Below are 25,419 nucleotides of genomic sequence, written 5' to 3'. Positions count from 1 at the left end.
GAAAGTCTCTTCAATAAATGGTGCTGGGAAAACTGGACAGCCACATGCAAAAGAATGAAAGTAGACCATCTGCTTTTGCCATTCACAAAAATTAACTCAAAATGGATCAAAGACTTGAAGGTGAGACCTGAAACTATAAAACTCCTAGAAGAAAATATAGGCAATACACTATTTGACATCGGTCATAAAGGAATTTTTTTGGATATCATGTCTGCTTGGATAAGGGAAACTAAAGAAAAAATAAGCAAGTGGGACTTCATCAGATTAAAGAGCTTCTACAAGGCAAATGAAACCAGGATCAAAATGAATAGACAACCCACCAGCTGGCAGAAAATATTCACAAATCATATATCCAACATGGGGTTAATCTCCATAATATATAAAGAACTCACACAACTGAACAACAGGAAAACAAACAACCCGATCAAAAAATGGCCAGAGGAAATGAACAGACACTTCTCCAAAGAAGATATACAGATGGCCAGTAGGCACATGAAAAGATGCTCAACATCACTAGTCATCAGGGAAATACAAATCAAAACCACACTAAGATATCACCGTACACCCATTAGAATGGCTATAATCACCAAGACAAAAAGCAACAAATGTTGGAGAGGTTGTGGAGAAACAGGAACCCTCATTCACTGCTGGTGGGAATGCAAACTGGTGCAGCCACTATGGAAACAGTATGGCGATTCCTCAGAAAATTAAAAATAGAAATACCCTATGATCCAGCTATCCCACTACTGGGAATCTATCCAATGAACCTGAAATCAACAATCCAAAGAGGCTTATGCACCCCTATGTCCATTGCAGCATTATTCACTATAGCCAAGACTTAGAAGCAACCTAGGTGCCCATCAACGGACGAACAGATAAAGATGTGGTATATACACACAATGGAATACTACTTAGCCATAAAAAATGATGAAATCTAGCCATTTGTGACAACATGGATGAACATTGAGGGTATTATGCTAAGTGAAATAAGTCAGAGGGTGAAGGTCAAATACTGTATGATCTCACTCATAAGTAGAAGATAAAAACAACAACAAACAAACACAGAGAGACAGAGATTGGATTGGTGGTTACCGGAGGGGAATAGGAGAGGGAGGAGGGCAAAAGGGATGATTAGGCTCATGTGTGTGGTGATGGATTGTAATTAGTTTTTGGGTGGTGAACATGACCTAATCTATGCAGAAAGAGAAGTATAATGATGTACATCTGAAATTTATATAATGTTATAAACCAATGATACCACAATAAAAAAAATAAAAAAAATCAGGTTGGCTTCAGCATTTAAAAAAAGAAACCACACATACTTTAATTATGAATGTTTTCAAATACATAGATAAAAAATAGAGAATAGTATACCAGTTACATATACTTTATACTCATCACCCAACTTAATTAGCAACTTTCTGCTGTTCTTTTTATTTTTATTTGTTGTTATTTATTTTTTTGTGTGAGGAAGATCAGCCCTGAGCTAACATCCATGCCAATCCTCCTCTTTTTGCTGAGGAAGACTGGCCCTGAGCTAACATCTATTGCCAATTCTCCTTTTTTCCCCCTTTTTCTCCCAAAAGCGCCAGTAGATAGCTGTATGTCATAGTTTCACATCCTTCTAGTTGCTGTATGTGGGACGTCGCCTCAGCATGGCCTGATAAGCGACGCGTTGGTGCACGCCCGGGATCCGAACCCAAGCCGCCAGTAGTGGAGCTTGCGCACTTAACCGCTAAGCCACGGGGCCAGCCCCTTTATTTTTTATCTTGATGGGAAAAACAGTCACATGCATGCAGACTTTTGACCCCTGCTTGACTGCATGAGAACGGGCCTTGGGCCTGGAACACCTCTATAACAAGAGATAAAGAGCCTACCTACACAGCCTGTGCTGGGCTATCATGTTGTGTGTTTCAGACTTCCCTGTTTCAGACTCAGTGTGCGCTCCTATGTTCTGCTTAAGCATGTGCATCATATGGCACTGGGCCAACCCCACTACTATATCCATTCCCGGCAGGGAGAGAAGAGGGTCCTTTGCTTGCAGCACAAGATGGGTGCACGCAGATCATTGCTCTGCATTGGCTGCAGGCTGGGACTTGCTTACCATGGGGGACCAATGCCCACTATTGAAGCTGATCTTGCTCTGCCTCTTCTCTATGTGAGTAAAGTGTTGTTCCATCCAGCGCCTACGTGAGTTGTGTCTCTCTTGGTGACCCTGACATCTACAAACCATGGAGTAGACATTCTGGGACTGCTGCTCTTGGCGGCAGGCATTCTTCAGCTATTTCCTATCCTCCATGCGGCAGGGCTCCTCCCCTGGAGGTGGTAACAGGTGTCATTTTCTTGACAAATCCACTTCCATGCTCACTAATTTTTTTTCCTTGTGAAATTTTACAAAGCAAATCCCCAACATAATCGTTTCACTTGTAAATACTTCAGTAGTTGTCTGTAATAGATAAAGATATTAACATAACCACAACTTCATTAGCACACCCAACAAAACTAACAATCATTCCTTAACATTATTTATACCCTGTTTGTGTTCAATTACCCCTGATTGTGACCTCAGACTTTTAAATAACACTTAATGCCAGAAGACAACAGGACAATGCCTGTAATGTTTTAGCAAAAGAAAGTATGGTCTGAAAATATTAAACTTGTTCATTTTGTAGTTCAGGCAAACATTCTATAAGATAAAAGAACTCAAAGATTATAGCACCCATAATTATTTTTAACACACACTTATTGAAAAATTTCTAGTGAAGTGAAAGATGAATGGGAAAACTTGGTAAAAGGGTGATGTGAACAATGAACCCACTTATATATATAAGATCATAAATAGAATTACGAATACAGAGTAATATCTAAATGTTATATGCCTTGACAAAGTTAAAAAAATTTGCAGGAAGCTTGAAAGTGAGGTGATTTCCTCATTTCTCATTGAAGGAGTCATTTGGTACTGTCTAAAATTGAAACACAAAGTTAAGAGAAACATAACAACTCCCACCTTTTAAACTTTTTCACTAACTTTAGTTTTTTTTTTTTTGTGAGGAAGAGTGGCCCTGTGCTAACATCTGCCAATCCTCCTCTTTTTGCTGAGGCAGCCTGGCCCTGGGCTCACATCCATGCCCATCTTCCTCCACTTTATATGGGACGCCTGCCACAGCATGGCTTGCCAAGCAGTGCATCGGTGCGCGCCCGGGATCCGAACCAGCAAACCCCGGGCTGCTGCAGAGGAGCGCGCGCCGTTAACCGCTTGTGCCACCGGGCCAGCCCCACCACTAACTTTAATTTTAAAGGCATCTTTTAGGAGCTAATATCTCTTGTGGTAAAACAGTATTTATCTCAGCTTCAGTAGTTACATTAGTTTCCTTTCAGTTTTTTTAATGTTAAATCTAAGTAATATATAGTTTTACCTTTTAAAGTAAAATACCATATGTGCTTCCCATTTGATCAAATGTCTATCCCATCACCCGTATACTCACCTGGAAAAACGTCTGGAGTGGAATTCTTAATGGTAATAACAGTTATTTCAGGGTGATGAAATTTGGGGTGATATTTTCTATTCTTTGGCATTTACTGAATTTATTGAGTTTTTTTAAAAAAATGAGCATGCCTCTTTTTTGTTTTCGGGGTTTTTTTTTGGTGAGGAAGATTAGCTCTGAGCTAATATCTGTTGCCAATCTCCCTCTTTTTGATGAGGAAGATAGGCCCTGAGCTAACATCTGTGCCCATCTTCCTCTATTTTATACGTGTGATGCCACCACAGCATGGCCTAAGGAGTGGTCCACAGGTCCGCTCCCAGTAACTGAACCTGTGAACCCTGGGCCGCATAAGTGGAATGTGTGAACTTAATCACTACACCACTGGGCCGGCCCCTGCATGCCTCTTTTTGCCAAAAGCACTGAAGTCATTTTTTTTTTTTGTATTAGCATTATTAGAAAAGTAAATAATTATGATCATGTTGGCAGTGCTTTTGCTGCTGTTTTCACTTGCTTGCTTCTGCTGAGATTTATGATAGAAGTTATTGTTTATTTCAAGAAACATCATTGATGTTCAGAAGTATATTTAAAAAGAATAAGCAACCACTTCACACCTACTAGGGTGGCTATTAAAAAGAAGACAACCGGAAAATAACAAGTATTGGTGAGAATGAGGAGAAATTGGAACCCTCGTGTATTGCTGGTGGGAATGTAAAACAGTGCAGCAGCTGTGGAAAAGTTTGGCAGTTCCTCAAAAAGCTAAACATAGAATTATCATATGACTCAGCACTTCCACTCTCAGGTATATAGTCAAAAGATTTTTAAATTTTATTTATTTATTTATTTTAGCGCGCGTGAGAGAGAGAGAGAGAGGAAGATCAGCCCTGAGCTAACATCTGCCAATCCTCCTCTTTTTGCTGAGGAAGACTGGCCCTGGGCTAACATCCGTGCCCATCTTCCTCCACTTTATATGGGACGCTGCCACAGCATGGCTTGATAAGCAGTGTGTTGGTGCGCGCCCCGGGTGGGGCCGGGCCGCCAGCAGCGGAGCACGAGCACTTAGCCGCTGCGCCATGGGGCCGGCCCCTATATTCAAAAGATTTTAAGTCAGGGACTCAAACTTATGCCAATGGTCATTGCAACATCATCCACAATAGCCAAAAGATGTAAACAGTGCAAGTGTCCATCAGCAGAGGAAAGAATGAACAAATGTATATCTATACAAAGGAATGTCACTCAGCCATAAAAAGGAATGAAGTTCTGACACATGGTACAACATGGATGAACCTTGAAACCATTATGCTAAGTGAACTAACCAGTCACAGAAGGACAAATATTGTATAATTCCACTTATATGATATCTAGAATGGGCAAATTCATAGAGACAGAAAGTAGATTAGAGGTTACCAAGGACTAGGGAGAAGGTGAAATGGGGGATGCCTGCATAATGGTACAGAGTTTCTGTCTGGGGTGATGGAAAAGTTTTAGAAATAGGTAGTGGTGAAGCTTGCACAACATTGTCAAGACAATTAATGCCACTGAATTGTACATGTTAAAATGGCAAGTTTTGTGTTACATATATGTTACCACAACAAAAAAGAATAAGCAATGAACTAGATTCATTCAGCATAAAAGTTTTCACACAGAAATAGTATTTTATATTGCTTCACAAACTAATAATGCTACATATAGGTATAGGTTTATACTGTTTAATCCAGTATTTTCAAAATTTATGAAGATGTTCATTATGGCATCATTTATGATAGGAAAAAACCAGTAGCAACCTACCAACCAAAAACAGCTCAACAGTTAGACAAATTATAATTAACTTCATGGGAAATTAGACCGTCATTAAAACAATCATAATTATGTAGCAACATTGAAACTGATTATGATATATTAAATAAAAAGGATATTTTGTATATTGTAATTGGAAAAATGTAAAAGTATTTATACTTTAGGTGGGAAAGCACCTAAAATAATTAGGCTAAGGTTGTGGGATTGAGTAATTTTTAAATAACGATTTCCTGTTTTCCATGCTTTCTGTAATTTTGATATATTTTACTAAAAATAAGTTAGGAAATTAGACGGTATGATCACAAGCTCACAGCTCCAGTGTGGAGGTGGCTGACTTCACCCCATTCCGTGGTCCCTCTGAGTTTCGACAGCTGACTCGCGCTGGTGTCAGGCCCACGTGCGGCTCCCTGCTGGCCTCGGACCAGAGGCTTTGGAGGGGACCGTGGTCCCAGCGAGGGCTGCGTCCTGCCGGCGCTCTTCAGGTCCCAAATATTGCATGGGACAGACACTAAGAAATTATTTGTTGTTTATCTGAGATGCAAACTTAACTGGGCGTCCTGTATTTTCATTCGCTAAATCTAGGAAGCCTACCTCCTCATCCACAGGCCCCCCGCCTCACCGCTTTCCTCTCACCGCTCTCTCCTGTCCACTTTCACTCTCGGGGCCCCGGGGCCACCTCCGCGTCCCGGCTCCTCTGAGCCCGGGCTCCACCCCCACTTGCCGAGCCCCGCGTCCCCGCACCGCATTCTCGCGGAAGAGCCCCTGTTCTCTCCTCCCCACATCCCCACCCCAGACCCGGCCCCGCGGATCCCTGGAAGCCTCCCCACACCTGACCCCGCGGATCTCGGGTCCCCGCCCTCCCAACGGCCGCCGGCCCTGCGGAATCCCGGGTCCCTGCCCCCACCCCGTTCTGGCCCCGCGGACCCCTCCCCACACCCCCGACTCCCACCGGCCCCGCGGATCCCAGGTCCCGCCGCCCCACCCCGACCTGCCTCTTGGACCTCGGGTCCCCACCCCCCATCCCGTCCCAGCCACGCGGATCCCCGTCCCCGCCCCTCGACCCGGCGGGCGCGGCGCGCAGGCGCAGGCACGGCGGGCGGGCGCGGGCAGAATGGGGACTGCAGCGGCGGCAGCGGCGGCGGCCGGGGAGGGGGCGCGCAGCCCGAGCCCCGCCGCTGTGTCGCTCGGCCTGGGCGTGGCCGTCGTGTCGAGCTTGGTGAACGGGTCCACGTTTGTGCTGCAGAAGAAGGGCATCGTGCGCGCCAAGCGGCGAGGTAGGGCGGGGGGCTGTGCTCAGGTGGGGGGAGGAGGGAGCAGCCGCCGGGTGGTGGGGAGGGGAGTGGCCGCGAGTTGGGGGATGACAGGGTCGTCGCTCCGGGCCAGGCCTGGAGACAGGGTGGGGGCTCATCGGGGGGACGGGCTGCGCGGGCGCGAGGCCCCTGGTCCCCCAAGCGCAGTCACGGACGCGGCCCTGCGCCCCAGTAGCGTCTCTGCCGCGGCCGTGCCTCGTCCTCAGGCGGCTCCAGAGGTGGCCCGGGAATCCCCCGGTGCGCCCTGAGCGGTGGTAGTTGTGGCCGCCCCGGTTTTTCTCCCTTCCCAGCGTTCAGAGAGGCCTCGTTCGGTTTTATAGGGTTTCTGCAGCTGACTCCTTTCCTCCTTCCCAGACCCTCCCGCCCCCTCTGCAGCCGCGCAGCCCACCGACCTGTCCTTTGGTTGGAGCCCGGGCGTCCCTGTCACCCGCATCCACCCGCTGCTAGGGAAACCTTCCTGTTTACAGTATCCCCAACATGGTCAGAGCCCAGTGCCTGCCCAGAGGGGCGACGGCCTGGGTGCATTGGGGAGAACAAGACCTGCTGGTTTCGCGCCCCCTGCAGTGGCCATGCCAGGGCAGAAGGAAGAACTGTGCGCTGGGCAGGCCGGGCGGGACAGGCGGCCGCGGGGGCGCCGCACTCTCAGCGTGGAGGGAGACTTTGGTCTCTGCTGTCCTGTGGCTTCTGTTCCGCGGGTCCTTGGTTGAGCCATCTCTACTTTAGACTTAAACCATTGAACTATAAGTCATCTTCACTGCGAGAAAAACGCAACGCAGGTTAAAAAAAATGGGAAACTGACCGTTCCCCAGGTAGATACACCACCGAGCACCACTCCTTGGTAATGTGGAAAGTGAAAGATGTAAGAGTTCTTCTTTGCCATTGTCCCTCTATGCTCAGAGGGGCCTGGGGTACTTTACTGAACACTGGATGTGGCATGCTTTGAAACTGAAAACAAAGATTGCGTCCTGGAAGACTGAGAAAATTGTGTAGTTGTTAGTGTATTCTCACAAGAATAGTTTTAAGAGCTCTCTGGGAAGGATGAGATTGCCAGGTCATGGGTTTGAGAATAAGTAGACTCATTTAATAGTTTAGATTCCAGAACACAGGGGAAACTTCCTCTGAGTGCCCTGGATCATGAGCCGGGAGTGCCTTCAGGATTGAGATAAAGAGACCTACAATCTGGAGTGGAAATATGCCATCATGGATATTTGTTTAAAGAATTCAACCTTGAAGTGAAAACATTGCAGTCTGTACATAAAATCTAAATAAAACCAAGTCTGATTTCCCTAGGATACAGATGTGTCTTTAAGGTAACAAAGACGTCTGGCAGCTGGCGCATTCTTCAGGGAGCACCTGTCAGTTCCACTGACTTCAGGGGTGGATAAAGTATTTGCTGTGACTCAAAAATAAGTAATACATGTGCCCTTGATAGGATGGCTGAGAAGGGCGTTTCACCTCTGTGGTCATCCTGCAAAAAACCATGACCCCAGTCTAACCGTGAAAAAAACATCACACAAACCTGAATTGAGGAACAGCATGCAAAATACCTGACCACTCTTCCTGTCAAGGTCATAAAGCCTGAGAGACTGTCACAGCCAGGAGGAGCCTAAGGACACATGACGATAAGACACTAGGGAAAATCTAAGGAAACCTGAATATAGACTTTAGTTAATAAAAAAGAAACAATTATTGAGTAAAACTAAATGTGTTATTTCAGCTCAGCTTATATGTTCAAGAGAATTAGTAAGAAAATAAAAAACACATTAATCTAAAAAAAAACATGATTGATGCTGTTATTTATACCTACATACTATGCCTTTAAATTGATAAAAATGAAAATGTGATGTTTGCTAACTTCATACTTCTCCAGTTACCACCCAGTGCCACTGATTCTAGCTGGCTGGGTTGCTCATGGTGGTGGAAGATAGACTTATAGTCTTGCTTTAATAAATTTAGTTTTGATTCGTTCAGCAGATATTCATGAAGCTCTTATTATGTGCCACACACTGTTGTAGGTATGGAGGATACATAGTTTTAGAATCTATTCCCCCTAAAACCTTTTTCCACCTTTGCAGACAAGCATCAGAGTTGACCATTGTAAAATAACTGAAATGGAGGAGACAGGAGGAAAGAGGAGATAGCTGAGAACTGGAAAGTCAAGTTCTTGCGTTAAGGGAGACCTGATAGGTTTCTTACACTATAAAAAGCTCAGTCTCATTGCAAGTTTCAACTTTAAATGAATTGCCTCACGGCAGCGTTTCTCTCAAGTCTCAGCTTCAGGAGAGCCAAGTTCTGGTCGCAGCCCTTCTGTTGGGGGATTTGGGGTGCGGCTTCCTGTGTTACCAGCTTTCACTCACTCTTGAAAGGACCTTCCCAGGTAGGCCAGGAGCGCTGTCCACAACGTGGGCTCAGGGTGGACTGCCTGACTCCTGGGGTGCCTTTGAAGGACTCTGAGGATGGGAAAAGGCAGGGGGAGCACCTGGGGCCACAGGTCGTTTATAGTATGTCCAGTGTTAGAGCCCAGTTGACGCAGGGCTTAGATGAGAGAAACAAGGTAATCATTGGATGTGAAGGTGTTTGTGGAAAGCCAGTTGTAACATTAGAATTCGTATGCATGTGTGCGAGGATGGCCAGAGAATCTGTTTGTATGTGGGGATGGTGTCCTGCCCTGGGACAGACTTTGTGGAGACAGTCTCAGGAAAGTCATGTGCTTAAATTTGCTGGAGGCTTTGGAGTATTGCATAGGTAAGTAACTCTATGTAGAATGCCCTAGACCAGGATGAACCAGCCAATCTTTTTAAAATCCCTTTCATCAAAACTTGGAGATACACTTCACACCCATTAGGACTGCTATTGTTAAAAAAAAAAACCCACAGAAAATAACAAGTATTGGTGAGGATGTGGAGAAATTGAATCTCTTGTGCACTGTTGGTGGGAATGTAAAATGGAGCAGCTGCTCTGAAAATAGTATGACAGTTCCTCAAAAAATTAAACATAGAACTACCATATGATCCAGCAATTCCACTTCTGGATATATACCCAAAAGAAGGGAAAGCAGGGACTCGAACAGATGCTTGCACACCCACACTCACAGCAGAGTCATTCACAATATACAAAAGGTGGAAACAACCCAAATACCCATTGATGGATGAATGGATAAACAAATTGTGGTATATACATTCGAAGGAATATTATTTAGCCTTAAAAGGAAGGAAATTCTGACACATGCTCCAATATGGTTGAACCTTGAGGATCTGATACTAAGTGAAATAAGCCAGTCAAAAATTCCACTCAGATGAGCTACCTAGAATAGTCAGATTCACAGAGACAGAAAGTAGAATGGTGGGTGCAGGGGCTGCAGGAAGGGGGGTGTGTGGCGAGTTAGTGTTTAATGGAGACAGAGTTTCATTTGGGGAAGATGAAAAAGTTCTGGTGGTGATGGTTGCACAACAATGTGAATGTACTTAATGCCATAGAACTGTACACTTAAAAATGGTTAAAATGGTAAATTTTCTGTTATGTATATTTTACCATGAGTGTCTGGCCAGTCTCATTTCATGTGTACCCCACGGCCAGCCCCCTGCTCTCACCCCAGTGGAATTTTTGAAACAAATTCCAGGCAGAATACCATCTTATCTATATATTTCAGTGAGTATTTATTTTTAAACATAACCGTAATACCTTTATTACACCTAAAAATTAACAATTCTTTAATATTCTGACATATCAGTGTGCAAATTTCTATCATGTCATAAGTTTTTCCCCCGTTTATCTTTTAGAATCAGGATCCAGTTTTGACCCATACATTGCTATTGGGTGGCACACCTCTTCATCATGTACTTTAAAAACTAGATGGAACACACAGAGTCCATGCTGTGTGTGCCAGTTTATATCCTGCAGCTGCGCTCCGTCTGTCATGAGCTCATCTTCATGTTGTTAGACATTTGAAGAAACAGTGGCTGCAGGAATGTTACCACTTCTCCTTTTGTAGAATATGGGTGTTTCCAGTTTCTTTGTTTTTCTTTGTTAATATGTCATATTGAATATCCTTGCATATAAATCTTTGAATATGGATTATTTCCTTTGGATAGCTCCCTCAAGATAGAATTTTAAAAGTGATGATGTTTGGAGCTGGGCTGGCCTGGTGGCGTAGTGGTTGGGTTTGCACACTCCGCTTTGGCGGCCTAGGGTTTGTGGGTTCGGAACCCGGGCGCAGACCTACACACTGCTTATCAAGCCATGCTGTGGCAGGTATCCCACATATAAAGTAGAGAAAGATGGGCACAGATTTAGCCCAGGGCCAATCTTCCTCAGCAAAAAGAGGAGGATTGGCAACAGATGTTAGCTCAGGGCTAATCTTCTTCACCAAAAAAAAAGATTAAAAAAAAAAAGTGATGATGTTTTTATAAACTCTATATGTATATACATATATGTATATATGGCCAAATTGATTTCCAGGAATATCATACCTATTTCCATTCCCACCAGCAATGCTTGAGAGAGGCATGCCCATATTTAAGTGTAGGGGAAATATTAACATGTATTCCAAATATTTTTTTTTCCATCATTTTGGGTTCTCTCTGCTACAGTTCCTTTCTAGTAGTCATGACTGAGAGCTCATTATCGTAGATTTTTCTTTTCACAGCAACAGAGCACACTAGTGCAGGTATAAATAGCTGACATCTACCTGTCATGGAAGCAGGAATCGCCATCTTGGCTCTTCTGCCCTCAGGATGCATGGGGGCAGCCTTCATCTCCATGGTGGAGAAAGGGGAGAAAACTCTGTGGTTAAGGTGAAGAGGAAGAGGATGCTCTTTAAGGGCAGACACTATGCCTTGGGAGTCTTCATAAGTCTTTGTATCCACTAAGGACTGTGTACATTGATGCTTCTAGTAAATATTTGACGTGTGGACAGAGTAAGGAAATAGAATACAACTATTGCACTGAGCTTCCCTGGAGGGAGTAGGGTGAGGAAGGAGTGTATATATATATAGTAGGGTGTTTATATATACGGGACTCTTATTTTCCCTTTGAAACACAGAATGTCATTTCCCATAGAAGCTGTCGGAAACTTTATCACAGCTGTTACTGCATTGTGGTCAGCATTGTATGGGCTAACCTAGAAGTTTATTTATAAACTTTTTCTTTTTTAAGAAATACTGGAGTATAATTATGTAGAGTAAGCTACACAGATCATAAGGGTACAGTTTGACGAGGTGTGACAAATAAATATACCGGTGTAACCAACGTCCCAATAAAGAAATTGGTTTTTGCCATCACCCTAGAAGTTCCTCATGTCCTATTTTGTTCTCTCCTCCCCACACCAGAGCACCTGCTCTTCTGATACCCATCCGCATAGAGTGAATTAGTTTTGCCTGTTCTTGAACTGCATCTAAATGGAATCATACAGTATGTATTTTCTTATGTCTTCTCTTTTTTTTGGCAGAGCATGGTTTGAAGATTCATCATTCCTTATATTGCTGAGTAGTGTTCCATTGTTTGGACATACCACAATTTGCTTATCCATTCTCCTGCTGATGAATATTTTGGTTGTTTGCAAATTTTTGCCTTTTGAATAAAGCTGCAATGACAATTCTTATGTAATTCTTTTTAAGACTTACTGTTTTCATTTCTTTTGGGTAAATACCTTGGAGCAATAGCGCTGGATCATGGAGTAGTTATATAATTAAATTTAAGAAACTGCTAAACATTTTCCCACTATAACTGTATCATTTTACATTCCTATTAGCAATATATGAGAATTTCAGGTGCTCCACATTCTCTTCAACATTTGGTAGTGTCGTCTGTTTAATTTTAGCCATTCTGGTGAGTGTACAGTGGTATCTCACTGTGATTTGTAATCTGCATTTCCATAATACTTAATGATATTGAGCATCTTTTGATGATTTTATTGGCCATTTGTATAAGCTCTTTTGTGAGATGTCGTTCCAGGACTCTTGCCTGTATTTTATCGGGTTGTGTCTTTTTATTATTGATTGTTAGTTTACACACACACACACACACACACACACACTCTGGATACAAGTCCTTTGTCAAATATAGTGACTGCACATCTTTTCTCTGTGGTTTGCCTTTTCATTTTCTTAATGGTGCCTTTTGAACAGCAGAAAGTTTTAATTTTGATTTAGTATAACTTATCTTTTTTTTCTTTGTGGTTGGTGCTTTTTGATTTGTCTCTCCTCAGGTCACAGTGGCATCCTCCTGTGTTTTCCTCTTGGAGTTTTAAAGCTTTGGCTTTTACCTTTAGGTCTGTAAACTGTCTTGAGTTAAATTTGTGTATGGCTGAGGCGTAAATCAACGTTCTGTATTTTCCTACCGATACCCAGTTGGTCCAGCCCATGTAGAAGAGACTTCCCCATTGGACTGCAGTGCTGCCTTGGTCCCTGATCTGACTGCACATCTGTGGGTCTGTTTCTGAATGCTGTTCTGCTTCATTGCATATGTCTGTCCTTATGCCAGTACCACACTGTCTTGATTATATAGTTTTATAGTAAATCTTAAAATCAGATACTGTAAGTCCTACAACTTTGTTCTTCTTTTTCAAGATTGCCGAACTATTTCTTTAGCAAAATAACTTCTACATATCTAATAAGCAACATACAAAAGAACTTAAGTACTAATCCCTTCATACACTGGTGAATTCCAGTGCTCAAATTGATTCTAATTAATACCCTCATCTAGCTGTCTTGGTGTCAGGAAGGAAAATTTCTTGATTCTTAGTCCTTTTTTAAAAACTCTGTAAAAACTTTGTGTTACACATTTTTTGAAGTCAAGGCATTAATTAATTAGTAAAGGACATAGTGATCCACTCTTTGCTGTTAGCAACAACTTCTATTGTTGCTGTGAGGAGCACACATGAGTGGAAGCAATTTTTCTGTGGTATAGTTAGAAGGTAAATAAACTAGATGACTGTCTGTATTTTTGTGCTAGAAAGTCATATTTTAAGGACATTTCTGATACACATTTTAACTAAAAGCTTAGTTTTAGTTAAGGTTTTAAAAGTCACAAGTCTGTTGTTGGACAACATCACTGCCAATTGATTTTATCATCCTGACAAGTCTCTTTTGTATTTGCACAACACTTCTTTGTCTTATAGTTCAGCTGTTATAAACAACCATTCAGCTTTCGGTTAGCATCCAGGGTTTCCAGTGTGAGAAAAAAAACCTCTAGAACTTGGCTATTGCTGTCTGGACAGTCCACGTCAATAGTGGAGGGGAGGAGGCAGAAGTGGAGGCAGACAAATGGAGGATCCTCAACGTTCTACAATTCTGTGGCTCCCTGTTCTTGCTGAGGCCAAAGGACTTGGAGAGTCCTGGGCATCAGCTGAGAAGAGGAGGAGTGAGGGCATAGGCTTAAACAGGTGCCTCCTGAGGGTGTCAGGTGACTTTATGTCAGGTGACAATGATGCTTGAAGGTGAAGCTATAAGGAAACCAAGTGTTTTTAGGACATAAGAGAAAACTATCTATTTATGACAAGACCTGAGGGCTAATGTGGAATGCAGGTGCCCAGGAGCTCCTGGCTACAGAAGGAGGAAGGGCCCTGGGGCAGCCAGCTCAGCAAGAAGGCTGGACACAGGTGGGTGGGCAAGCAGAGCCATGGACTTCCTTCAAGGCAGAACACAGGGGATGCTACTGGACTGAGGCCCTCAGGGACCACCTGGAGGAGCTTCACTTTGATCTATAGCTAGCCAGGGGTGTGGGGCAGGTACCCAGACAGAAAATCTGACTTATTTATTGTCCATGAAAGCAGGAAAAAATTGCCTAATATTGGCTTAAAAGGTGAGGGTGACCTAAACATCTTTTGGATTTCAGCAAATACAGGCTCCTCCTGGGGAGTATAAAGGGGAGGGCCTGAGACACTTGGAACTGATCTGTACCCTGACAAAAGGGAGACCAAAAGCTTGTCATTTCCCCATCTTTGCATACCTGGTATCCTAGGTTCCTCCCCATTCTAGTAACACAGTCCATTTCAAACCACCAAAAGCACATGCTATATGGTGGTCAGCGGTGTTGGGAAAACTGTAGCAGTGAACGAGGAGGGTCCATGGGTCTCATTGTGCTGGCCACTGGCATCCTTGGACCAGCTCTCACTTCTAGAGGGTCACCCAGATTCCAGCTGCTGCTATAGCAGTGATCCCATGACTTCATAAGCACTCATGACCAAACTATATTCATCACAATAAAAGAAGTTGACTTTTCCCTGCCCCCAGCATAGACCCCAACAGGAAAAATTGTGAGTGATTCCTCAACTTCAAAGTTCATAAAATCATTTTTTTATTAAGGTAACATTGATTTATAACATTATATAAATTTCAGGTGTACACCATTATATTTCTGCTTCTGTATAGACTATATTGTGTTCTCTACCAAAAGTCTAGTTGCCGTCCATCACCATACACATATGCCCCTTTACCCCTTTTGCCCTCCCCCTCCCCCTTCCCCTTTGTTAACCACCACCATGTTCTCTGTTTCTGTGTTTGTTTATCTTCCACATATGAGTGAAATAATAAGGTATTTTTCTTACTCCATCTGACTTGTTTCACTTAGCATAATACCCTCAAGGTCCGTCCATGCTGTCACAAATAGCAAGATTTCATCTTTTTTTAATGGTTGAGTAGTATTTCATTGTGTATATATACCACATCTTCTTTATCCATTCATCCATTGATGGGCACTTAGGTTGTTTCCAAGTCTTGGCTATTGTGAATGATGCTGCAATGAACATAGGGGTGCAAATATCTTTTTGATTTATTTTCATGTTCTTTGAATAAATACCCAGAAGTGGAATAGCTGGATCATATGGTAGTTCTATTTTTAACTTTTTGAGGAATCTCCATACTGTTTTCCATCAATTTACATTCCCACCAGTAGTATACGAGGGTTCCCTTTTCTCCACATCCTCTCCAACACTTGTTATTTCCTGTCTTTTTGATAATGTCATTCTGATGGATGTGAGGTGATGTCTCATTGTAGTTTTGATTTGCATTTCCCTAATAATTAGTGATGTTGAACATCTTTTCATGGGCCTGTTGGCCGTCTGTATATCTTCTTTTGAAAAATGTCTATTCAGATTCTCTTACCATTTTTTAATCAGGTTGTTTGTGTTTTTGTTGTTGAGTTCTTTATATATTTTAAATATCGAAAAAATGATTTGCAAATATCTTCTCCCAATTGGTAGCTTGTGTTTTCCTGTTGTTAATGATTTTCTTTGCTGTGCAGAAGCTTTTTAGTTTGATGTAGTCTCATTTGTTTATTTTTTCTTTTGTTTCCTTTGCCTGAGGAGACATATCCAAAAAGATACTGCTAAGACCGATGTCAAAGAGTGTACTGCCTATGTTTTTTCCTAGAAGTTTTATGGTTTCAGGTCTTACATTCAAGTTTCTAATCCATTTTGAGTTAACTTTTGTGTATGGTGTAATATAGTGGTCTAGTTTCATTCTTTTGCACGTGGCTGCCCAGTTATCGCAACACCATTTATTGAAGAGACTTTTCTTTCCCCATTGAATAGTCTTGGCTCCTTTGTTATAAGTTAATTGTCCATGTATGTATAGGTTTATTTCTGGGCTCTCTTTTCTGTTCCATTGATCTGTGTGTCTGTTTTTCTGCCAGTACTATGCTGTTTTGATTACTATAGCTTTGTAGTACACTTTGAAACCAGGGAGTGTTATGCCTCCAGCTTTGTTCTTTTTTCTCAGGATTGCTTTAGCTATTTGGGGTCTTTTGTTGTTCCGTATAAACTTTAGGATTCTTTGTTCTATTTCTGTGAAAAATGTTGTTGGGATTTTGATAGAGAGTGCATTGAATCTGTAGATTGCTTTAGATGGATATTTAACTATATTAATATGGATAATCTGAACATTTCAACTATGTTAATTCTTCCAATCCATGAGCACAGAATACCCTTCCATTTCTTTATGTCTTCAGTTTCTTTCAACAATGTCTTATAGTTTTCAGTGTACAGGTCTTTTACCTCCTTGGTTAAATTTATTCCTGGGTATTTTATTCTTTTTGTTGCAATTGTAAATGAGATTGTTTTCTTGATTTCTCTTTCTTCTAGTTTGTTGTTAGTGTATATAAATGCAACTGATTTCTGTATGTTGATTTCATACCCTGCAACTTTACTGTATTCGTTAATTATTTCTAATAATATTTTAGTGGATTCTTTAGGGCTTTCTATATATAGAACCATGTCATCTGCAAGTAGTGACAGTTTTTACTTCTTCCTTTCCAATTTGGATCCCTTTTATTTCTTTTTCTTGCCTAATTGCTTTAGCTAGGACTGCCAATACCATGTTGTATAAGAGTGGTGAGAGTGGGCATCCTTGTCTTATTCCTCTTCTCAGAGGGATAGCTTTCAGTTTTTCACCATTGAGTATGATGTTGGCTCTGGGTTTGTTGTATATGGCCTTTATTATGTTAAGATCCTTTCCTTCTATCTCCATTTTATTGAGAGTTTTTATCATAAATGGATGCTATATCTTATGAAATGCTTTCTCTGCATCTATTGAGATTATCGCGTGATTTTTATTCTTTATTTTGTTAATGTGGTGTATCACATTGATTGATTTGCAGATGTTGAACTATTCCTGCATCCCTGGAATAAATCCCACCTGATCATGGTGTATGATCCTTTCGATGTATTGATGTATTTGATTTGCGATACTCTGTTGAGAATTTTTGCATCTATGTTTATCAGTGATATTGGTGAAAATCAGAGAATTTCCTTTTTTTGTGTTGTCCTTGTCTGGTTTTGGTATCAGAGTAATATTGGCCTTGTAAAATGAGTTGGGAAGCATCCCCTTATTTTCAATTTTTTGGAAGAGTTTGAGAAGGATAGGTATTATATATTCTTTGCATGTTTGGTAGAATTCACTGGAGAAGCTGTCTGGTCCTGGACTTTTGTTTCTTGGGAGGTTTTTAATTATTGTTTGTATCTTTTTACTAGTAATTGATCTATTCAGATTCTCTATTTCTTCTTGATTCCGTTTTGGGAGGTTGTGTGATTCTAAGAATTTATCCATTTCTTGTAGGTTATCCAATTTGTTGGCATATAGCTTTTCGTAGTGTTCTCATAATTTTTTGTATTTGTGATATTTGTTATAATTTCTTCTAAAGAACTTCATTTAATATTTATTGTAAGGCAGTTCTGTTCTCAAGGAATTCTCTGCATATTTATTTATCTGGGAATGTTTTTATTTTGTCTTCATATTTGAAAAACAGTTTTCTGGATAAGATTCTTGGTTGACAGTTTTTTTCCTTTCAGCATTGAATATGTTATCCCATTGCCTTCTCGCCTCCACTGTTTTGCTGAGAAGTCAGTTATTAATCTTATTAGGATTCTCTTGCATGTTATCTGTCATTTTTCTCTTTCTTCTTTTAAAATTTTCTCTTTGCCTTTGAGCATTTTCATCATGTGACTTGGGTGTAGATCTCTTTGTGTTTGTCCTATTTGAGTTTGTTAGGCTTCTTGGTGTGTAGATTTTCATCACATTTGGTAAGTTTCATCTTTTTTTGTCTTGAATATGTTTTCTGCTGCTTCTCTCTTTTCCCTCCTTCTGGTAGTAATATTATGACTATGTTGATGTGCTTAATGGTGTCTCACATTTCTTTGAGGCTCTGTTGATTTTTCATATGTTTTTTCCTTCTGTCTTCTTCAGAATGTATAATCTGTATCAGTCTGTTTTCAAGTTCACTGATTCTCTATTTGGCCAGGAAATTCAGATCTGCTATTGATTTTTTTTCATTCCAGTTGTTGTACTTTTCAACTCCAGAATTTTCATTTGGCTTTTAAAAAAATCATTTCTATCTCTTTATTGATATTTTCTCTTTGATGATAAGTTGTCATCATACCTTCGTTTACTTCTTTAAGCATGGTTTCCTTTAGTTATTTGAATATATTTTTAATGGCTGGTTTGACAGTTGTGTTAAATATGACATGTAGGCCCTCTCACAGGCAGTTTTTCTTGCCTGCATTTTCTCTATTTGTATGGTGTATGTACTATAGATCACACTTTCGTATTTCTTTGCATGTCTTATAATTTTTTTTTATTGACCATGATGTCCCCCATACTCCTTTTCCCTGAACTTTTAACACCTAATACAATAGAAACCAACACCACTCAAGCACTTAATTATAGTCCATCTTATATTGTTTGGTTCTGTTTCATGTGTAATAAAAAGGAAGAAGAACATTTGATCTGAAGAACATTTGATCTGTAGTCATAACATCGATAAACAATAGGTTATTTATGAACATAAGATATTCCTCATTCCCAATGTGCAGAATAAGCAGAAGAACTTTCCCTGTTTCTTTTGGTACCACTTAACCCCTAAGAGAGCTAGGAGGGAAAAGATGAGGACAAACCATCATGAACACAAAGACACAGAAATCTCTGCAGAGTGGTCCTGATACCCATCTTCTTGGTACATTTGAACACCAAAAAGATGATATTTTGAAAGATGGTTTTCACATCAAGCAGCACTACCTGGAGGGTGGCCTGATCACATGCGAGGGCCTCAGCCAGCATCTGCTCCTCCTGAAGTTGAATACCACAGGAGATTCCAAAGGTCCAGGGCGCAAGGACTAGTAGATGGCAATAGCATCAGTGTAGGGTGGGCTGCAGACACGTGAAGGCTCCAGGCACTCCTGCCATGGGCCTTCTGGTTTACCACTCAGAATGCTACAGGTTCATGTATCAGTCAGTTCATACCTCAAGATGATAGGGGCGTTACGGGGCTTAACATTTTCAGGCCTCTGTACCTTCAGCAATTTTTTTTTTCTTGTGGTAAAATATACATGACATAAAATTTACCGTTTTAACCATTTTTAATTGTATAGTTCAGAAGTGTTAAGTACATTCACATTGTTGTGTAAACATCATCACTATCCATCTCCAGAACTTTTTCATAATCCCATTCTGAATCACTGTACGTGTAACAGTAACTCCCCATTCTCACCCCCCAGCCTCTGGTAACTACTGTTCTACATTCTGTCTCTGTGAATGTGACTACTCTAGGCACCTCATATTAGTGCATTCATAAAATATTGGTCCTTTTTGACTGGCTTATTTCACTTAGTATATTGTCTCCAAGGTTCATGTGTGTTGTAGCTTGTATCAGAATTTCATTTCTTTTTTAAGGCTGACTAGTAGTCCATCTTGTACTGTTGAGTGCTGTTTCTTTCGTGTGTAACAAAAAGTAACACATGTTTATTTGTTTATCCATTCATAGACACTTGGGTTGTTTCTGCCTTTTGGCTATTAGGAATAATGCTGCTATGAACATGGGTGTACAAATATATGTTCAAGTCCCTGCTTTTAATTTTTTTGGTATATACCCAGAAATGGAATTGCTGGATCATATGGTGATTCTATATTTAACTTTTTGAGGAACTTCCATTATGTTTTCCATGGCAGCTGCACCTTTTTTGCATTCTAACGAGCAATACACAATGGTTCCAATTTCTCCACATCCTCACCAACACTTGTTGTTTTCTGTTTTTTTTTTAGTAGTAGCCATTCAAATGGATGTGAAGTGCTATCTCATCATGGTTTTGATTTGCACTTCCCTAATGATTAGTGATGTTGAACATCTCTCATGTGCTTATTGGCCATTTGTGTATCTTTGGAGAAATGTCTGTTCAAGTCTTTTGCCCATTTTTGAATTCAGTTGTTTGTGTTTTTTTGTTGTTGTCTCATGATTTTTTGTTGATATCTGGACAGTTTAGGTAATATACTCTAGATACTGACTCCCCTCCCCCCCATGTGTTTTTGTTCACTTCTTTGTTTGTTTAGTGACTGGGCTGGAGTATTTTGGTAAAGTCTTTTTCCCTGCAGTGTGAAGCCTGTGATGTCACACCTCAGAGGGGCAGCCTTGTGTATGTGCACCTTTTCCTGGGATGATAGTGCTTTTAGCTGGGCTATCTTTGTCTCTTTTCTGATTTCTCTGTTGCCTGCGTTATTGAGTATCACATTCAGCTGTTAAGCTCTACTAATTGCCGGCTTGTTGCTCTATTGTTTTTGACAAGGCTTTGGTGCATAAATTGCTTCACAGTCTTATCTAGTTAAATTCAGGCACATGTGTTTGTTGAAAGCAGTTACTAGGAGGGGCTGGTAGCCTCTCTGTTTGCCTCGCCAGGTGTGAGATTTTGCTCTTACCTTCAAGCTTGGGACAGGATGATCAGGGCTTGCCATGCCTGGGGTAAAGCCTCCACCTTCTAGGTAGGGGCTGGGGGAGGAAGGGTGCCCTCAAACTCTTGGATGTGCTAACCAGATATTTCGCATCTTCTAAGGGGATGAGAGGAGTGAGAAATGCTAGAGGTGCTCTTCCTGGTGATTGGGAGCTAAGGGGAGAGGGAAACCCATCTTCTTGGTCACACCAGCCTGGAGTGGAGCTTCTGTTAAGCTAAACTGAGGGAGGGAGGGAGAGAGGGAGTGGGTTTTAGTTTATGTGCTAAAGCTCACTGTTCTTACTGAGATTTAGATTTTCTTGAATAGATGTTTCATTTGCTGTATGCTCTTAGGACACTTTGCAGAGATGTAAAATTTTCTTTTAAATCCTTTATTCACCAGTTAGGTTGTTTCACTGGGTCCATGGGGCTCCTCACACCAGCATTCTGAAAGTGTACTTCATGACTTTTCATTATTAAATATCCAGTATGCATTTTTTGGGGTGTAGGCACATTCTCTTAAATAGACATGGTGTGATTAGTGCATTCAGGAAATTCAACATGGATTTTGTACTAATAGCTGATGACTGTTCGGCAGTGCTCACTGGGGGGCACTCTCGGGCTCAGCTATGCTTTCTGACTCATAGGATACCATGGGCCTCATTAGCATCAGACATACCCAGAAGGACACAGGACAGGAGCCATAGCCAGTGTCAGGCCCTCTCCTGCTAGAGGCTGGCAGCAGGGGCAGAGCATGGCTCAGGACCGGAGGCAGAGCTGCAGCAAGTGTGCCACACCTGCCCTGCCTTACAGGCCTTGTGCCCCCTCAGCATCAAGTCACAGAGGCGGAGCTCCCAGGCTCCACAGGAGATGTGCCTATTCCCAGAAGTATGACACTCAGGGGATCCCAAGTGATGGGATCTCCACCAGGTGTTCACAGGCCTCCAGTCAGATGCCATTTGCCCATCAGAGGTTATTTTTACCTAAGTGATGTCACCTGGCCACATGGCTATCCGCTTCCTAGAGCCAGAAAGTGAACCATAAGTCATTCTCACGCAGAAAGGGAAGGAGTTGTGTTAGTCTTTTATCTACAACAGTCTGTATGCACATTTTGCCAATTGCTACAATACTGTCCTCTATAGTAACCTTTTCTCCCATCTAGCCTCCTGTGTTGTGTTTAGTCACCAGGTCTCCTTAGTTTCCTTTCATTTGCAACAGTTCCTTAGCGTTTCTTTGTCTTTCGGGTCCTTGCAGTTTTTGAAGAGTACAGGCCCGCTAATTCCTAGACTGTTTCATGGTTTCCTCATGATTACACTGAAGGGATGTGCTTTGGCAGGAAGACCACAGATGTGGTGTTGGGTCCTTCTGAGTGCATTTTCTAGGAGGCATATGATGTTGGTTTGTCCCATTGCTGATGATGTTACTTTGACCACTTGGTTAAGGTGATGTCTGTCAGGGTCTGTAGAGTACTGTGAAGGTAACTTGTTCTCTTTATGATTAATGAAAAACCGGTGGAGGTGATTCATGGCGACCATGTGACAGTTCTGTTCCTCAGCAAACGTTCCTCCATTTGTTTTAGTATCCATTGATGATTCTTGCCTAAGTCGGTTTTTATTGTGATGTTGCCAAATGGTAATACTCCAACTCAACCATTCCTCCTGTTCTGTCGTTACTTATTGCCCCCATTTTGTTTTTTTAAGTACTTATTGTGATACCTGTAGCTCTGCTCCTCCATGAAGCAGGCTGCTTTCCTGTGTTCATTATACCAAATTACTGAGAATTAAAACTTTCAATTAGAATTAGGTACTTTAATCTGAAGTGAAAAAACCTCTCAGACGAGGAGTATTTTGACATATCTGAAGAAGGACAAATGTGTGTCTCAAAGGTTGGGAGACCCTGTCCCTGAAGTTGCCTGTCACACAGGCAGGAGTAGGCACCAATTAATGGGGGGCCTGGGGAGCTGCTCTCGTCTCTGCCTGCCCATGCACGGGGGCGCCTGAGGGTAACTCAGGAGAAGATAAGGGAAAGCAGTATGTACAGTGTCAAAGCTGAGTCAGTGTGGGGGTCTGCTTTAAATCGTTTTCAAATGGTTGCAAAAAGAGCCATATCAGAAATGTTCTAAATTATGAAAATTGAGTAACCTGTTTAAGCAGCAAGCCATTGAACCCTATCCTAGTAAAATTATCACATAAATGGGTTACAGTAAATGCATGAGAGAATTGGACTTTGAAGACCAAATCTCATTTGAAATCAACATATAAAACCTCATTCCAAAAAATATTTGTGTCTCTGGGTGTCATGTTGAGCCAAAAAAACCCAGTTTATAAAGATTTCATTTGTTTGTTTGGGTTAGCCTGTGTTGGTTGCAAAAAAAATCTTTGCCACTTTTAGTGGTTTCTCATGCTGCTATTTATCGACTAATTTAAAGATTCTTTGTACGGTGAATAAATAGTATGACATTGATTATTGTTTTCAATTTTAGTTTTTATGTAAAAATTCCTCTTTTAGGTGTGTAGCTTTGTAAACCTCTTGCTGTGTACTTGCCTGACATTTGTATCTCGCTCTTTTGTAGGAACCTCCTATTTAACAGACGTTGTGTGGTGGGCAGGCACAATTGCAAGTAAGTACTCTGTGTGGTGAAAAGCTGGGTCTTATTTCTTAAGATCAGTCATCTGTCTGGCAGAGCTGCAGGGGGTGGGATGAGCTTGGCCCCATTCTTTGGAATGAGGCCCAGGAGAGTGGGAGGCTATGGAGGGAGGCGGGAGAGGTTCCTTTGCCTGCAGTTAGCCCAGGTCAGACTGTCCTGGGCCCGAAGAAATTAAAAAGCTCTTGCTTACTCATCTATAGTCGGGCCATTGGCATTTGGTGAAATTCCATGTTTTTGCTCAGCACAATTGGTTTCACAAGGTAGAGTTTCTTCACTCAGCCTTAAGTACCAGATCAGAGGTCATGTGCTATAATATAAAAATAAATAATGAAAGTAGAATTCAGAACTTTAAATATATAAAGAAAAATTATGTTAGATATTTCAGAAATATTATGAGGTCTATTTGTCACACACTGTCTTTTAGGCAAGAAATTCTCTAGCAGACGTTGATTCCTTTCATCTTTAAGCTCTATCTTGGTGCAGCCCCAGGCGCAGTCCTTTGCAGGCAGTAGTGTTTCCACTTGGTGTGCCAATAGCGTGTCACTGGGGCCCAGTGGCCTACACTGGAGTAGGTCCCAGGCCACTTGAAGGGACACGAGAAGCTCTGCATGATTCATTTTAAAACAGGAAGTGTTAAGGAGAGAGTGGAAATATACCCTGTGTTGTACCCACCATCAGTCACTGCTAGTTAGGTTGGGAATTTCCACAGAGGGAAACTACTCTCCGACTAACTGGGCCAGTGACACTATGGGGCCTGCTTTCCTCTGCTCTCAGGACCCTTAAACATGCAAATGATGCAGCACATTTCCTTCCTCACAAGTACTGGAAAAGAAGTAGCCCTTTCTGAGCAGAGCCTTGCAAAATTCAACTCTGTGCCCTTGCTTGAAGAGAGCTCTGTAATTGCAAGTGATATCCTTGTGATTCTCTTGACAGTGGCTGTTGGCCAGATTGGAAACTTCCTGGCTTACACGGCAGTCCCCACGGTCCTGGTGACTCCCCTGGGTGCCCTTGGAGTGCCGTTTGGGTGAGAGCTGGGCTTCTGTGTTTTGGTTTTTAATGCGTGGTTTAGATATAAGAAAACTTTTTATTTTAAATGTTTCTGTTAAAATAATAAAAGTAAAATAGTGACTGAAGATAGGTCTTCAGTGTTACACTCTATGTGGTTTAATTTTATCCCTTCAAATGTAGTTATATGAATTATTAACCCTTCTCTTAGACTTTTGCTTTAGCATATTTCAAATCCTAACTTATTTATTGATATCAATGAATGTGATGGTATCACTCTTCTGGTCTTTGCCCTGGAAGACTTCCCAGCACCTCGGCAAGTGGTTCTGAGAAATTATTAAGCAAAACAGTCAGTTGGTGTTTTATTTGCGTGCCTGTGATCCCCTGCTGGATGCTGGGCAGTCCCTCACTCCACCCCAGGAAATTATAGAGGTTGGGATGAAAGATACATGGGCACCAAAGGGTGTGAAATAGGATTAATGACTCAAAACAGTCAGCAGCAAGTGGATCACCCAAGGAGAAGGGCTCTGGTTTGGTCCGGTGGGGCTTTGGGTTGTTATTGCACTTAGGAGGTGAGCTGGGTGGAGGTTCCCACACTCAGGCTGGGGCTTGTATGGTTTGAAATTTCAGCACCAAGGGACTGAGAATGCCAGGGCCTGAGGGTGTGAGCAGGCTTTCTTAATAAAGGTTGCCCAGATGTGGGGCAAAGGAGAAAAGGGAGGAGTAAAGGCTGCCAGCCACCATAAATGGAGTCTTCCTCTTTATTACACTTGGCTTACCTACAAAAATGATTTTATGAGACATTTATTAAACAGCTTAACACATATCCTCTTCTGAACATATTTATATTGTTTTACCTTTGAAAAAATCGTTAATAAACAGAGATAGGATAGAATAGAAATAAAATCCAAGTTTCTAACTTAATGATACATTGGTATTCTGCTGTATTCCAAATAGACCCCAAATCCTTGCAGAGAAGTGGGTCTATGA

At 41.7% G+C, this 25,419-nt stretch overlaps 1 protein-coding gene across 1 annotated transcript in view; it reads left to right on the top strand.

The window, feature by feature from the left end:
• Positions 1-6,390: 6,390 nt before the first annotated feature.
• The window catches only part of NIPA1 (NIPA magnesium transporter 1), a 41,211-nt gene continuing 22,182 nt past the window's right edge, over positions 6,391-25,419 (top strand). Inside the window, exons 1-3 of the mRNA XM_004421905.3 lie at positions 6,391-6,553; positions 23,350-23,397; positions 24,358-24,448. Of these exons, the coding sequence (XP_004421962.1) occupies positions 6,391-6,553; positions 23,350-23,397; positions 24,358-24,448 (302 nt within the window). The remainder of the gene's footprint in view (positions 6,554-23,349; positions 23,398-24,357; positions 24,449-25,419) is intronic.

The sequence above is a fragment of the Ceratotherium simum genome, chromosome 3 (genome assembly GCF_057802395.1).
Source record: "Ceratotherium simum simum isolate JZ-2026a chromosome 3, ASM5780239v1, whole genome shotgun sequence".
Taxonomy (NCBI): Eukaryota; Metazoa; Chordata; class Mammalia; order Perissodactyla; family Rhinocerotidae; genus Ceratotherium; species Ceratotherium simum.
Note: the sequence above shows the minus strand (reverse complement) of the source record. Positions and strands in the feature narration are given on the sequence as shown.